This window comes from Canis lupus, chromosome 38 (genome assembly GCF_011100685.1).
Source record: "Canis lupus familiaris isolate Mischka breed German Shepherd chromosome 38, alternate assembly UU_Cfam_GSD_1.0, whole genome shotgun sequence".
NCBI lineage: Eukaryota > Metazoa > Chordata > Mammalia > Carnivora > Canidae > Canis > Canis lupus.
Genome location: NC_049259.1, coordinates 2,675,915 through 2,692,147, shown reverse-complemented (window position 1 = coordinate 2,692,147; position 16,233 = coordinate 2,675,915). Strand labels below are relative to the sequence as shown.

Below are 16,233 nucleotides of genomic sequence, written 5' to 3'. Positions count from 1 at the left end.
TGTCTCACAATTTTGTATAGTTTTTGCTCAAATTGGAACCTAAATAAGTACCAGATGTCACAGTTGGTTGATGGGTCTCCTAGATCTCTTGTGATCCATAGATACCTCCACAGTTTTGTTTTGTTTTTGTAATTTATTAAAGAAACTGCATTGTTTTCCTATAGATCATCTGGATTTTGCTGCTAACATTCCCATGGTGACATTTCACACGTTATTGCCTTTGTCTTTCCTATAAATTGGTAATTAAAGTCAGAGACCAGATCAGATTTAATTTTTTTTTGTAAGAATACCTAATAGATTTCTATACTTCCATAAAAAGGAGCACATACTGCTTGGTTGTCTTTCTTTTTTGATGTTAGTAGTCACTGATAGCCTTACTTATAGCCATTATTTCATAAGCATGGGAAAACCAAAAAGTTTCTGACTCTTTCTTCATATTTACCATTTTTTAAAATAATGAATTGATTCTCAAACATCCCTTATGATGACAGAGAGGTCTTTTCCCTCAGAGTCATTATATGTTCACGAATTTAAACATATTTGATGTGTTTCAGCCCTTTGCAGCTGTCCTCTGTTCATATTCCTCCTCGTATTGGCCAGTGGGAGCCTCTTCAAGTAGATTTTTTTTTTAAGATTTTATTTATTTATTCATGAGAGACAGAGAGAGAGGCAGAGACACAGGCAGAGGGAGAAGCAGGCTCCATGCAGGGAGCCCGATGTGGGACTCGATCCTGGGTTTCCAGGACCACATCCTGGACTGAAGGCGGCGCTAAACCACTGAGCCACCCGGGCTGCCCTTCAGGTAGATTTCTGAGTCCTTCTGACACTATCATTTTTGGTTCTTGGAAGCTTCTTTGCTTTTGGCCACAACTAGATGGCCAGGCTCATCTTGCATATTTCCTGCCACAGACTTGGAACGAGTTATTTCTTCTAAGGCTCTCTGATTGCTGTTTGTGGGATAAGGTTTGTAGAGACCATAATCTCTGCATCAGGTGTGCCCGTTCCTGGGTACGTCATCAGTTTTCGGCCTTTCCAGTGGACAAAACTGAGAAATGTTTTAAAGGTAAACACATTGAGAGTTTACACTGATACTTCCGATTCAAGTTCAAGACTGTACACACACACACTTTTCGTCTCTAATTTCTCCCAGACTGAAATAGGCCCGGCCCAGAGGCTTGTAGTGCGTGCATGTGAGATGTGAGAAGAAGCAAAAAAGAACTACCAGTTAACCATCGATGTGGGCCTGTCTACCATGGGAACATGAAACCTGGCCCACTGGACAGGTGGCCCTCCCCTTGACGTGTACCAACTGTTTTAGAGTACACGGGAGGAGACTGGGAGGAGACAGGGAGGAGGAAGTTGGGGCTCGACGGCGCTCTTTTAGCACAAGCTTTCAATATTTGGGACCAGCTACATCAACTCACAGACACTGGGGCCTTGTACTGGTATCTCCTCAGTTTTTAAACTACATTCCTCTTGGAAACACCACCAATTTGCTAAGACAGGGGAGGAGAGAAGGGAAGAAAGGGGACTCTGGAGTGTAGGAGGAGATGCAAGTGGCCTCAAAGATCTCACAACTAACATTCCTGAGTCCTCTCCACATGAGGTCTCAGACAACTGCAGTCTGGCTCGTGCCCTTAAAGACCGCTGAGTGTGAGAGGATTTAAGTGAATCAAATGTACAGATATGTATGAGGCAGGGTATGAGTGGAAAATGCAGAGCAGAAACTAGAGTTTAGAGGAGAGAAAAATAAGATTTTTCTGTGGCGGAGAGAGGAAGGGTCGGACTATTCTGCAACCTGCTCTGGCCCCATCATGCAGGGCCCTGCCCATCTTCCAGAGACAGGTAGAGCCCTGGGCCCTAGCCTATGGTCTGAGCCTAGGAATGGGGATTCCTGAGGGGTACTCCATCCTTTGTATCTTCTCGGGTCTTCTCTCTGGCCTGGGTTGCCTGTGGTTGCAAGGCCAGTTACAGTGGGATGGGGAGCAGGAGGTGTAGAGGGGGGATTAGCTGGTGGGCAGCTTGGATCTCGGGTTACTTCTTGTGCTGTTGGGGAAAAACCCCTTGGTTTCCAGGGTCCTATTTGATTACAGCAACCTGGCCAGTCTTATCAACACTGGCTGGAGGCCTGTTGGAGGCAGGGGCCTTCTGACACCCAACACTGTCACTGGACCTCTGCACACATTGGGAGGCAGCTTGGCATGCCCTGGTGACCGGGTCACTTGACCCCAGTCTGCCCCTTACCTGCATGTGACTTCTCCATCCTTCTGTGCCTGGTGCCCCCTCTCCCCCATAAACCACTGAGCACTTTACGGTCCCCAGGTAATGTTCTCTCCTCCTTTTCATCAAATAGTTTTTGTCTACCTTCCCATGTACTGGAGTCTATGTTAGCCCTGGGTCTGTGCTGATGAAAAGCACGATGGCAGCTGGGATGGGGCTGTGAGGAGGCACACTGGGCGCTACCTCTGGTTGCCAGGAGCCCTGGGTCCTGGGGAGGCAGCAGGCCAGACCCACGGACCACCCCACGCGCTGGCCTCATCCCAGCGACTTTATTCCAGTGACATGGGGACAGCGTTGGGGGGCAGACACTGTTAGCTAATAGCAGCAGAAGCCTACTGAGAGGAGGTGACTTGTCCAAGGGCACACTGATTCAGGGCCAGTTTTGTACTATCACTGATTGCAAAAGGTGGAAGTGAGGCGTATACAAGAAGCCTTTGCATTATCCCTGAAGCTTTCCTGTAAATCTAATAGTATTTCAAAATAAAAAGGTTATTATTATTATTATTTTTAATGTGGAGGACTTTTGATCAGTCTTATCACCTCCTGATATGCACCAACCAGCCAGCTAATTAACCATGCCTGTTACCTGACAGATATCCCTGGGAAGGAGAAGACACCACAGTGTATACAATGAAGGCGGGGGGGTCTGAAGGTGTATGAAGTGTGCTCCTTGCTCTCCGAGTTCTCCAATTTCCCTATGGGAAAATGAGACAGGTTCGGGCAAAAGTTACTTCTAACAGTACGAACAGTCTGACAACTACCAGCCAGACACACAGGAGTGTAAAGCGGAGGCAGAGAAAGCACCACCAGGAGAATGTGGGTTTTTTTTTTTTTTTTGAAGATTGTATTTATTTATTTCAGAGAGAAAGAGAGAGAGAGAAAGAGTGCACAAGCAGGGGGAGAGGAAGGCAGAGGGAGAGAAAGAGGGAGACAGAGGAATAGGGAAAAGCAGGACCCCTGCTGAGCAGGGAGCCCAATGCGGGGCTCAATCTCAGGACTCTGGGATCATGACCTGAGCTGAAGGCAGATGCTTAACCTGCTGAGCCACCCAGGCGCCCCAGGAGAATGTTTTTAAAAAAATGACAAAGATCATTTCCTTCTTTGAAACATGTTCAATATGGTTTTGGCCCAATGAACACTTGAAATACATGAGCATTTTAATCACTTATATATACACCGTCGCTCGGCCTTCATGCAGTAGTCATAAAGAAAACCGCGGAGTCTTCTTGATTCTGCATCCGTACTATGCCTCATGTCAACTGCCTCATTGCTAGCCTCACCGCCACTGTCCCGTCACCTCTCTGGGGGACTGAGATATTAACCACACCCACCCCCCCTCTCTTCCACTGCAGCCTGAATTGATCCCAGTGCACTGGACCACTGCCCACACCTGAGGGACACAGCAGCCTTGGGTGACTCACCTGCACGTGGCAGGGAAGCTCCTTCACGGGTGGCTCCGTCCACCTCTTCACCCCCTTCATGACTACCCCAGCCTCTCAAACCTGCTCCGCTGCAGTGAGCTTCTTCCCACTGGTCAGCCAACCTTGGCTCCTTGCAGCCTGAGTCCCCTTGCCCTGCTACCCTCTCTTCATGGAAAGCCTCTTCTCTGCTACTGAAATTGTACTGCTTCTCCAACCCTCAGCGTTAAACATCTCCTTTCCTGGTCCCCGGAGCTTGATCACTTCCTCCTCTGGCTTCCCACTGCACACTACTCCTATGGCACTCATGCACGCTGGACAAAAGCTTATGTGACATATTCACCTGCTAATTCCTTCTACTGACATCTATTAAGCAACTAGCATGGGCCAGGGCTGTGGCACGGTGAGAGATAGGAGCAGTCCCCACCGTTGGAGGTCCCCGACCAGTGAGAGGTTCAGAGACATGCAGAGGCAATCACAGTGTGTGCGACAGTGCTGTGTGGAGGGGACAGGGCCAAGGGAGTCACGGTGGGGTCCTAGCCCTGTCCGGGAGGAGGCCTGGTGCTGGGGATCAGAGAGGCTTCCCAGGAGAAGCTGAAGTCAAAGTAGGGATCTGTTACCTACCACGTTCTTCCAGGTAGAAGGCTGTGTCTCATTACCTTGTTGTGTCACCCCAAATCTAAATGGGTAGCCACACAGTAGGAGCTCAATAAATTTGCTTGCTTGATTAAATGAATAACTGAACAAACAAAATGAATTGGCAAATGAAAACCATCTTACTTTTAAGCAAGTGGACAACCTCACCTTACTCTTGCTTCTGCTAGGTATAGCGAGAGCCCAGGCTGAAGACCAAGGCTGTGTTCTGTCTCTTTGGATCATGTGGTTTATTGTTGCACTTTCTGTTGGCCTTTATTTATTTTTAAAATTTTTATTTATTCATGAGAGACACAGAAAGAAGCAGAGACATAGGCAGAGGGGGAAGCAGGCTCCTTGTGGGGGTGTCCGATGTGGGACTCCTGATCCCAGGACCCCAGGGATCATGACCTGAGCTGAAGGAAGACACTCAACCACTGAGCCACCTAGGTGCCCCAACCTTTTTTTTTTTTTTTAAGCTTTTATTTATTTGAGAGAGTGTGTGTGAAAGAGAGAACACGAGCAGGGTAAAGGGGTAGAGGGAGAAGCAGACTCCCCATTGAGCAGGGAGCCGGACGTGGGGCTCCATCCCAGGACCCTAGGATCATGACCTGAGCTGAAAGCAGACACCTGACTGAGCCACACATGGACCCCCATTGATCTTTAGAGTCAATTTAGTAACACTGTGTGAGTGGTGAGGAACTTTACACGATTTTGAATGAGTTTGTGGTTTTTGTTGCAGTATGCTACAGAAAGAAGTATTTCACTTAACTTATTAAGTCTATGGATTTCACGGACAATATTTTTCTTAAAATGCTTTTAAGAAAAAAATAAAAAATAAAAAAAAATAAAAATAAATGCTTTTAAGAACTTCTTAGTGGGAAAAAAGAATAAAAGGGGCACCTGGCTGGCACCTGGTCAGGAGAACATGTGACTCTTGATTTTCGGTCACGAGTTTGAGCCCCCGTAGAGTTTACTTGAAAAATAAAAAGTTGTGAAGTGGAAGTGGAAAGAAGTTGTGGTGGTGATAGATGGAGGGTCAGGGGAAAGGTGGAGTTAAATACCAAGGATGGCCCTGCCTTCATGTCCAAAAGGTCAAAAAAGTTTCCCATCTGATGTCTCTTATCACAACCAGGGCCAGGGCTTTTGGGTGACCATTATCTACTTCCACAATTAATTTTGTGTGTCAATTTGGTGAAGCTTTGGGATACCCAGGTGCTTGGTCAAACATTATTCTGGGTGTGTTTGTGAGGGTGTTTTTGGATGAGATTAGCATTTAAATTTGAAGACTGAGTAAAGCAAATGTGGGTGGGCCCTGTCCAATCAGTTGAAGGCCTGAACAGAACAAAAGAACTGACCTTCATCTGAGCAGAACAGAGTTCTTCTTCTGGACTGCATCATATTTGGGACATCAATATTTTCCTACCTTTGGACCCAAACTAAAATATCGGCTTTTCCTGGTCCCTGAGTCTGCTGGCCTCCAGACTGGAGCCATACCACGGTTCTGGTTCTCAGGCCCTCAGACTTGGGCTGGAACCACCTGCTGGCTCTCTCCATCTCTAGCTCACCGATTCCACCTGCACATGGTGGGAGTAGTCAGTCTCTGCAGTCGTGGGGGCCAGTTCCTTGTAACAAGTCTTCCTCTTGATATACATCCTACTGGTCGTGTTTCTCCGGAGAAGGTTAACTAATACAAGGAGGTTTTACTAACACCGGACAAATCAGCGACTCGTAGATACCAGAGCTGGAAATCTGGCACCCCCCCCCCCCCCCCACTCAGTGGCGTTCAGAATGGTTCAGCGTTTGACATACTGTCGTAGGCTGTCCTACGATACAGCCTCTAACAAAACTAGGCTGTCCCGAACTCCTGGCAATAGAATCGTTTACCTTTATACCGAGAAGGTTGGGAAAGCGCCAAAGTCTGTGTGTGGCGTGTGTCCTGGCCAACTTCGAGGAGTTCGTGCGGTGAGACCTAAAGTCCTTATGAGATTGTCTAAAACGAAAAAACACGGCAGCAGGGCCTATGGTGGTTCCATGTGTGCCAAGTGTGTTCGTGACAGAATCAAGCGTGCTTTCCTTATTGAGGAGCAGAAAATCGTTGTGAAAGTGTTGAAGGCACAAGCACAGAGTCAGAAAGCTAAATTTAAAAATGAAGATTTTTTTGAGTAATAAAAATCAAAAAGCTTGAAAAAAAAATCCACCCTCCCCCCCCACCTATAGGTGACAACACAGAAGCGGCAGAAGGAAGGTTCTTCCCACTGCACATTTTACCAATCACGTTCACTTCCAAAATCCCCTTAACTGGAGACCATAATTAGAAATAAGACTTAAGTGGCACCTGGGTGGTTCAGTGGGTTAAGCACCTGCCTTCAGCTCAGGTCAGGATCTCAGGGTCCTGGGATCCAGCCCTGCATCCATCAGGCTCCCTGCTCAGCGGGGAGTCTGCTTCTTCCTTTCCCTCTGCTGCTCTCCCTGCTGTGTGTGCCCTCTTTTTCTCTCAGATAAATAAGTAAAATCTTTAAAAATATTTTTAAAATTTAAAAAAGAAATAAGACCTAAGATGCAAATATCCCTGGGAAGATAAGGTACTGACGTGAATTCATAATGGAACGTAAGTGACTCGCAATGTTTTCTGAAGAGCACTTTTTCAAGGGGGAGTGCAGGGGTACAGGGTGAAAAGACAGAGTTCCTACCCTTTGGGAGGTCCTTGACCAGTGAGAGCTTTGGAGACGTGCCAAAGAGAGCTACGCAGAGTCAGAGGGGTTTGGTCCTCAAAAGTGAGAGGAGGAGGCACTCAGGACAATGGGAGACAAGGTCCAGGGAGGACAGGGCAGGACCACAGACCACACCTCCTTATTCCTTCGTGGAGGGCTGGCTCAGAGCAGCGCTGGCTCGGCTATCCTGGGAGGCTGAGACCGGACACATCTGGGGGATGCATGCATGGAGCTGGGCACATCTGGGGGATGCATGCATGCAGCTGGGCACATCTGGGGGATGCATGCATGCAGCTGGCCCCATCCTTAATTTCAGTGAGCTCACATAAAACTTCTGAAAATATGGATTTCTAGCAGTAGCCCTTGCATCTCTACCGAGATAACATTTTTAGGCGTACCGTCTGCCTTCGTAGTTACATCGGGATGTGTGGTGGGTAGTGTGGGTGGCAGGGTGTTTGGAGCAGTGAGGCAACCAGCAGCCTACTTCCAAACCTTCTGTGCAATGTTTTTGCGTTCTTCCTTGTATGATACTTATGATTGATTTTCTCTTTGGGTCAAGAGCTTGAAAGACAAAGCCCTTGTTCACCCAGTCTGGCCAGTACAGTGACTGCTCCTCCTATTTAGAGCAAGGGCAGGGGGCGAGATGGCGAGGCTGCCTGCAGTCCCATCATGGGCGGGAGGGGTGAGCGCAAGGAGGGTGTGAGCAGCTTGGCGGGAGGCCCCTGGGGAGGCAGGAGAGCAGGCTCCGGAAGGGCTGCCCCGGAGAGGCCGGGAATGGGGTTGTACCAAGTCCTACACAGGGCAGGGCTGGGAAGGGCTCTGGGAACACAGACTTGGAAAGTTAGAGGGGAAGTGGGTCACTGCGGGGGTCGGGGTTCCCTGCAGTGGAAGTACTAGAACACCAGCTGGACCAGCGAACGGTTGGGATCAGGGAGGAGAGTCACGCACACGGAGTGGTTGATCCACGCTGCTCTGAAGCGCCTCTAACCCTGGGATTCTCTGACGCGAAGCTGTAGAGGATGGTCAGTCGCCACAAAGCGCGGGGTCTGAAGGGGTGAACGTATGACCATCCATCCAACCAAACCTGTTGGCAGTAAGGAAGATGGGACATCATAGAGGCTATGAACGGGTGTACAGCCTTCTTCTTCCTCTGTTCCATACAGAACTAGGGTAAGGTGGCAAGTTTGGCTAGAACCTGGGAGATTGTTGTCAGGCAGCTAAGGGGAATGTCTCAGCAGGAGGGAGACGGTGGGTAGGACAGGCTGAGGGGACTAGATGAGGAAGATGCTGGGAGTGACGGGCCCTATGTTGTTGGGGGGGAAGAAGGGACTCTCGTGCCTCCTGCAGGTGCACCCGTGTCCCGCAGCCAGCACAGTAGTCATCCCATGCTATGGTCCAAATGTTGGCACCCCTCCCTCCTCAATGCATATTGCAAATCTTAATCCCTAAGGATGATAGTATTAGGATGTGGGGCCTTTGAAAACACTAAAGTTGTGAGGCTGGAACCTTCCAGGATGGGATCAGTGCCCATGTAAAAGCAACTCCACAGAGTTTTCTCACTCCTTCCACCATGTGAGGACGCAGAGGGAGAGAGAGCTGTCAGCTATGAACCAAGAGGGAGGCTCTCACCAGAATTCAACTATACTGGTGCCTTGTTCTGGGGCTTCCCAGCCTTCAGAACTGCGAGAAATAATATTCCTGTGGTTTAGAAGCTACGCTGTCCATGGTACATTGTTATAGTAGCCTGAATGGAGTGAGATATTATGGAACATTTGATTCATCCAACTCCTCGCCCTCCTCCAACTCTGCCCAGACACCATGCTCACCAATTAGCATGATGGTCATATTTTGGCTTTTCATATTAAATTCTCTACAGGAAAGATATGCGACAGCTTACCCCATCTTAGCACTTCTCTCGGGGTTAGAATTGTTTACTTGACAGTCTATTGCCCTTGAATGAATTTTCTTGTATCCCCCCCCCCTTAGCACAGTGCCTGGGACAGAGCAGGAACTCATGAAATACTAAGTGAATAAAGCCCGAAGAAACAATCACATCTCTTTGGGATGGAACATGGGAAGTGGTCAGGAGCAGCAGTGAAGTAGTGACATTTGAAAACTGAGAACTCTTCACTCAGTATTTACTAGGTCCCTGTTATGTGGCAGGCACAAGGCTAGGTAGGAGACACCAGCTTGTGCAAAGAGGACCAACACAGTGCCTTCAAGGAATTCCATGACATTCCAGGTGGAGAGAGCCACATTAACCAAAGGTGGAGCCCTAGCAGTGCTGGATGTGTCTGTGAGGCTGGAGGTCAGGCAGAAAAGGGGCCAGACTGGAAAGGGTCACTAATGAAAACAGGGAACACCAACCGTATCACCAACAGGGTGATACGGTCTTTAAACTTTGCCCTTCACAGGTCTGTCAGGTTGGAGTTTGGACTTTATCTTGGAAGCAGCCAAGGAATCAGTTGTTGAACACCCTAAAACAGACGAGTGACACAGTCAAGTGCGTGTTTCTGAAGCTTCCTTGTGGAGATGGGCTGGGATGCCTGGATCTGGGGAAAGAAAGCAGAAGACCACGGCAATAGTCCTGGTGAGAGACAGTGAGAGCCTTGGGGACAGCCATGAAGAGGGGATGGGTGTGAGATATTCTGGAGATTAGACACAGATCATAGTGACCAATTGTGTTGGAGGATGAGAAGGAAGGCATCGTTAGAGATGACAGAGGTGCCCAGGTGATGCTTCCGACTGCAGGTGGGAAGGAGGATTTGGTTCAGGTGGCAGGTATAGGTAATGAGTTCAAGTTGTATGTTCTGAGGTGGAGGGGTTATGAGGACATCCAGGAGGAGAAACCCTTTAGGAAATTGGAGATAGGGATCCAGAGGTCAGGGGAGAATTCTGGGTCAGAAATAAAAGTTTGGGGCAGCCCCGGTGGCGCAGCAGTTTAGTGCTGCCTGCAGCCTGGGGTGTGATCCTGGAGACCCAGGATCGAGTTCCACATCAGGCTTTCTGTATGGAGCCTGCTTCTCCCTCTGCCTGTTTCTCTGCCCCTCCCTCTCTGTCTCTATGAATAAATTAAATCTTTAAAAAAAAAAAAGAAATAAAAGTTTGGGGCCTTAACACTTGAGTAGTGAACAAAGCCTTGGAGAGAATAAGGCCCCTCATGGGGAGTTCATTGAAGGATCATAATCCAGGGAGAAAAGCCCAAGGCAAGGATAGGACCCATTCTTCTGAGCTGGTGGAACAGAAGCCCAGAAAGAGACCAAAAACAGAGAGAGGGAAAATCACAGAAGCCAAGGGAGGCCAGCATTTTGGGGAAGGGACAGAGAAAGGACATCCGAGCCTGCTTTGGAGGCCAGGGGATGTTTACCTGAAGCGGGAGGTCTAAACTGGGCTTGAGGAGGACTAGGGGAGGGTGGGTGGGATGATGCCTGAGGGAGCCACCCGTGGGGACAGCAGACAGATTCTAGAGACTGGAGAGTGAGAGGGAGCTGAGTGGAAGCAGCAAAGAAAAAACATTATTTTTTGAAGTTTGATACTAAAGGGAAAGACAGGGGTGCCTGGGTGGCTCAGTGGTTGGGCGTCTGTCTTTGGCTCAGGGTGTGATCCTGGAGTCCTGGGATCGAGTCCTGCATCGGGCTCCCTGCAGGGAGCCTGCTTCTCCCTCTGCCTGTGTCTCTGCCTCTCTCTGTGTCTCTCATGAAAAAATACATAAAATCTTTTTAAAAAATAAAGTGAAGGATAGGATAGGCTGATGGTTGAAGGGGAAAATTTTCTTAGGATGGGTGAGACTGAACATGTTGACTGGCTGGATGGAGAGGTGACAGGCCAGAGGGGATGAAGCGATAGGAGGCGAAGGGGGCAGGCTCAAGCTTTGGGCACCCCTGCACCTCCCATCTGCACCTCTGAGCTGTGCTGGGTGCCCCTCTTGGCCTCGCTGATCTAGCCACTTGAGCACTTACTGAGCAGCTCCTGGTGAGGGACTGTCCTGGGAGCTGGACTGTGATGCGGACTGCGACGTAGGCTCTCCTCTCACGGACTCAGTCTGACAGATGGAAAAGACAGAAGAAGAAACTGGAGGTGAGCATGGTGAACGCCACAAGCAGGATCAGTGCTGGTCATGATGGAGACGGTGGGGTTCACCAAGCAGAGCAGGTGACACTGGAGCTGAGACCTGAAGTCAGAGCTGCTCAAGGCAGGGGAGCAGGAATATCCCAAACCCCCTCTGCTCTCCTCCAAGGCCTTATGTGCTCTGTGGAATCAGAGGATCCTCTCCCCTCTTTCCCTTCCCCCAGCACCATCCTCACCGATATTTAACTAAATATTTAACTAACACACCCTCCCATGTCAGAGTGGGTTTTAGCCCTTCATCTTTTAGAAAACTTCCCAGGGCAGCCCAGGTGGATCAGTGGTTTAGCGCCGCCTCCAGCCCAGGTCGTGATCCTGGAGATCCAGGATCGAGTCCCACATCAGGGTCCCTGCATGGAGCCTGCTTCTCCCTCTGCCTGTGTCTCTGCCTCTCTCTCTCTCTGTCTCTCTTGAATAAATAAATAAAATCTTGAAAAAAAAAAAAGAAAACTTCTCAGGAGAGAAAACTGATCTTGGGTCATCTTTGCATCTCCTGAAGTATCCAGTGCAGTGCTCAGCACCAGCTTAATGCTTAAAACTTATATATATTTTTTATAAAGCATAGCTTAATTCTTTTTTTTTTTTTGAAGTAAACATTACCCCCAATGTGGGGCTTGAACTCACAACCCTGAGATGGAGAGTTACACGTTCCTCTGACTAAACCAGCCAGGTACTCCCCAGACTATATTTTTTGCTAGGAAATTTTCTTGGGCTTGAGGACCACTATCTCTTAGTAAATTCTCCAGGGGGCCACTGGCAGAGTTAAAAGGGAAAAGGAAAGTAAGCAGAGAGAGAAAAACAAGGATGAGGGAGAAGGCTGGGGTGGCAGGCAGGCAGGCAGGAAGAAAACAAGTGTACACACTGTGGGAAGGGAGGCAGATCCGAACAAAAGCTAACCAGAGCTCTCTGCGCTCTGTGCAACCTTGTCGCGGGATTCTTCTTCGTGGGAGGAACCCCTTATCTCCCTTCACTCCAGGGCTCTCCCACTGGAGTCTGATTTCTAGACATTCTCAATCAGTGACATGCATCACACTGCATTTACTGAGGAGCAGGGAGAGGCTGAGACAAGAGGTGGGGGAAAGTCCTACAGACCCAACGATTTCCCCATTTTCGAGGTGAGTCTCGACAGAATTTAAATTCTCTTCCCCTGAGAGTCTGGAAGAGGGAAGCAGGTGGCTGAGCCACACTTATGAATTGGGTCTGCCACTCGCCAGCTACGTGGTCTTCAGCATGGCAAAATTCATTTCGTTTCGCGGTTGGACAAATAAAGGGAGGCAGGAAAAAGCTGGCATTACATGTTTCTGAATTAGCACCACGTCTTTAAAACTCCACCTCTCTCAGGAAATGTTCCTGAATGCGGTGGGAGGTGGTCATACTCCCCTCCTGCTCCCTGTCCCTTCTTGCCACAACACTGCAAGGCTGTAAGAGCCGCACTTAACCCCTTCAATTTGTCAGCCTGATTTTTCCTTCTGCATCATCTCTGGATCCTTAGCTGAAAATTTTTTTTTTTGTCTGTCAATAGGATCAAAAGAAATAATGGGTGAGAACTGGGAAATTGATGGGAGTCGTGGAGAGTAATGATGGTCTCTGAGGTGTCAGTGCCTCTGGTCCATGACTGAAAATACCTAAAAAAAAAAAAAAAAACAAAAAAAGAACAAAGCCTTTTTGGTGGTGGTTCCTCAATTAATCTTTTTTTGTTGTTCCTGAATTAATTTTAAGTGGAAAAAAATTCCAGCCAGTTATCATAAAATGGAAGCAAACTTCCAGCTTAAAATTTAGAGAAATACATATCCTACAATGAGTTAGTCAAACCCCCCAGAATCTTACATGGTTACCCCCAAGGTGGATTTTCAATCAAGTTACATCTTTTCCAAAGGGCAGTTAGGAAAGAAGTATTCAGTTCTGTCCTCTTTCTCTAACTCGTATTCTGCATGGATGTGAAGAAAAGTACATGCATGGAAGAGCAATAAAATTGTTTTAGGTTAAAAAATATTACTGGAGGGACCTTGGGTGGATCAATTAAGATCCAACTCTTTTTATTTTTTTTTAAATGATTCTATTTAAAAAAAAAATAAATGATTCTATTTGACACACAGAGAGAGCACAAGCAAGAAGAAGAGCAGATGGAGAGGGAGAAGCAAGCTCTCTGCTGAGCCGGAAGCCCAATGTGGGGCTTGATCCCAGAACCCTGGGATCCTGACCTGAGCTGAAGGCAGTTGCTTAACTGACTGAGCCACTCAGGTGCCCCACAACCCAACCCTTGATTTCGGCTCAGATCATGATCTCAGGGTTGAGAGCCTGAAACCCATGTCTGGCTCCATGTTAAATGTGGAGTCTGCGTGAATATTCTCTCTCTCCTTTTGCCACCTCCCCCATAAAGAAAATCTTAAAAAAAAAAAAAATTAGTGGAGGAGAAAAGAAGTAGATTGGGTGTAGATTCCAAAGAAGAACAGTATATGAAGTTATTTCTTAGGTGTATTTGAAACAGGTCATGAAATGTTTTAGATCAGTATATGCCCCAGGCAGGTAACTGCAGTAAGTCATGTCTTGTCATGTCCTCTCTGGGAAAACAGGGTGTTGTGTGAAGTTTACAGCTATAGGGCTGAAAGATGTTTCCATGAGCTTTTCTCATGGTTTAGAGGCCACAAATACATTGTTCAAAGACTTTTTCATTAGTTTTTCTCTGGACCTTGAATACCCTCTGATTATAAGTCTTATTTTTGGGGATGAAACTTCTTTGCCCAGAATAATAGTCTTGGTGTAGAGATATTTCTAACCATCATGCCACTGGTTGTCTTAGGTGAATTTTAGGGTCTTAGTAAGTAATGGGGTTAGGAAATGCTGCTAGATTCAGGATCCAGCTAGCCTGCATTTTATTTTCAAAGGTAACTTTTCCTTTGACATTTCAAGTCCCACAAACATAATAACTATTGGGCCATTCAACAAGAACCCAAAGCCCACTTTGATCAACTATCTTTTTCTTTTCCTCCATCCACCACAGACTACAAGTGAAAGGTATGAATAGCTTTTATTTTTAAAGATATTGAAAGTGAGGCCCAGAAGAGATAAATCGAGAGGATTTTCCCAGGAGGATCAAGCTTGGAGTTTAGGGAAATTGAGAGGCTAGAATTCAGGAATCTCCGAGTTTTATTCCTTCATGTCAGACATGCTGCCGTCTGCTTCTCATCTGTCCTGATCTGGGGCTGTTGATGTTTCCTCCGACTTAGTTATTTCTTCTTTACTTCATGTGCTGTAAGATACTGCCTGGAAGAACAGCCGATGGATGGTTCCACGCTTGCTCAGAATCTATGAAATATTTCTTTAGGAAAAAGGGACACAAATTTGGGGTAATGATGAGGCAGCAACATTGAAGAGAGGCAAGGGGAAGTTGCTTCAGGAAGAAATAATCCTAACTAGGTGTTACTGGGTTAGGAAATGTAATTACAGGGGCGCCTGGGTGGCTCAGCGGTTGAGCATCTGCCTTTGGCTCAGGGCGTGATCCCCCTGGGATCGAGTCCCACATCAGGCTGCAGGGAGCCTGCTTCTCCCTCTGCCTGTGTCTCTGCCTCTCTCTATCTCTTATGAATAAATAACATCTTAAAAAAAAAAAAAGGAAATGTAATTACATTAGGGGAATAAGGGTGGCAGGGTTGGGATAACCAAAATGGTTGAAAAACACAATCGAGAGCAGGTCAGGCAGAAAAACATATATTAGACTTAGATAAAATCTGCAAATTTTATTTGAGATAGCCCTGAGTAGCTAAGACTAGGATTCGAGATCTATCAAGCAAGAAAGTGACCAAACAAGGTAACAAAAAAGCAACATAAAAAAAAAAAAAAAAAAAAAAAAAAAAAAGCAACATAACCACCATGGCGGTTGCAAAAACCACCATCTGTTGTGTGATGAACGGTGGAGAGAGATTCTATATTTTTAGAATCTTGAGTGGGAAAACCAGGCACATTAATAAACTTTTTTCCCCCAGTTCACTAATCCGAAACTGACTTTCCTTTTAGTGTCTCTGCTGTCAACATGCACTGTTTTGTTTTTTTTTTTTAAGTCAATCTAAAAACAGAGGCTCGCTATGACTAATTTAAGAACTCCCAAAGTGGGCTCTTTTCCAAAAATAAACTGCAATCGACAAGACTGTCAACTCCTCTAAAGCAGTGGTGATGCCGCCATAGCCCGTGGGGCCGCATCAGAGAGGTCTGCTGCCAGTTTGGGCAGAGCAGGGTAGTCTAGCAGAGCTCCACAACCCTTACCTGTGTCTGGTCTAAGGCTTAAAATGAAATATTTCTAGGAACAGATGTTTCCAAGCGTGCATCTTAAACAGCCTACCTTAATCCTATTTTTTCCTGTCTCTGAAATGGAAACTGTTGCGAGGAAACATCTCACACCAGAGGCCGAGAGTGCCAGGGTTTTGCAGCTATTGCACGTTTCCTCTTAATGGAAGCATGTTTGCACCCTCTGGCAGAGTCATTTTTAAGAAGGTCACACCTTTCGGTAGGGCCGCTTTTACCTGGGTGTTGTCATGACCCTGTATTTAGCGGGCAGGAGGGTTGGAAATGAATCCAAGCGCCGATTCTCCCCCAGAAGCCCCCACCCAAGGAAGAGAGGATCGGTCGCACCTCAACTCAGGGAGTTCAATTGACCCCACCTCGGATTCAGTTGCGGGGGGTGCGGCGGAGGCAAAAACGATGACGTCACCACTTGCCGGGCGTCCGGAAGCGCCCCAGGTGCGCCGCGGGCTTTCATCTCGTTCCAGCGGCGCTGAGCGCGGTCACCTTCCCTCTACACGAGGCACCGAGGTGCAGAGCGGAGCAGCCACTCACTGCGGGGCTTGCAGGGAGCAAATGGCCCGAGAGCGGGGGATTCGCACCCCGGCCCTTTGGTCTCGGGCTGAAGGCGACGCGGCGCCTGGTTCTCGGAGGCGTCGCTGGGCGCTCCCGCCCCGGGCCGCGCATCCCTCCGCGGCTCGACTCCGCCGACGGTCTTCGGGGCCCCGTGCGCCTCGCCTGCTTGGGAACCCCATGTAGAGAGACCGCGCGTGCTGGGAACCCCGCTG

At 47.9% G+C, this 16,233-nt stretch overlaps 1 protein-coding gene and 1 long non-coding RNA gene across 2 annotated transcripts; one reads left to right on the top strand and one right to left on the bottom strand.

Moving 5' to 3' along the window:
- The first annotated feature begins 6,113 nt into the window (after positions 1 to 6,113).
- On the top strand, positions 6,114 to 6,524 carry LOC100685685 (60S ribosomal protein L34-like). Its single transcript, XM_038586039.1, has one exon. The coding sequence runs from the start codon at positions 6,123 to 6,125 to the stop codon at positions 6,498 to 6,500; it is 378 nt and encodes a 125-aa protein (XP_038441967.1). The 5' UTR covers positions 6,114 to 6,122; the 3' UTR covers positions 6,501 to 6,524.
- A 7,655-nt stretch (positions 6,525 to 14,179) lies between these two features.
- Positions 14,180 to 16,226, bottom strand: LOC100688768. Its single transcript, XR_005385592.1, has 2 exons — positions 15,826 to 16,226; positions 14,180 to 14,489 (listed from the first exon to the last, which is right to left on the bottom strand). It is a non-coding gene; the product is annotated as an uncharacterized LOC100688768 (long non-coding RNA).
- Positions 16,227 to 16,233: the final 7 nt, after the last annotated feature.

What these genes read in the sequence shown, in the direction of transcription:
- LOC100685685 (XM_038586039.1), top strand. Translation starts at nt 6,123, where the DNA reads ATGGTTCAGCGTTTGACATACTGTCGTAGGCTGTCCTACGATACAGCC.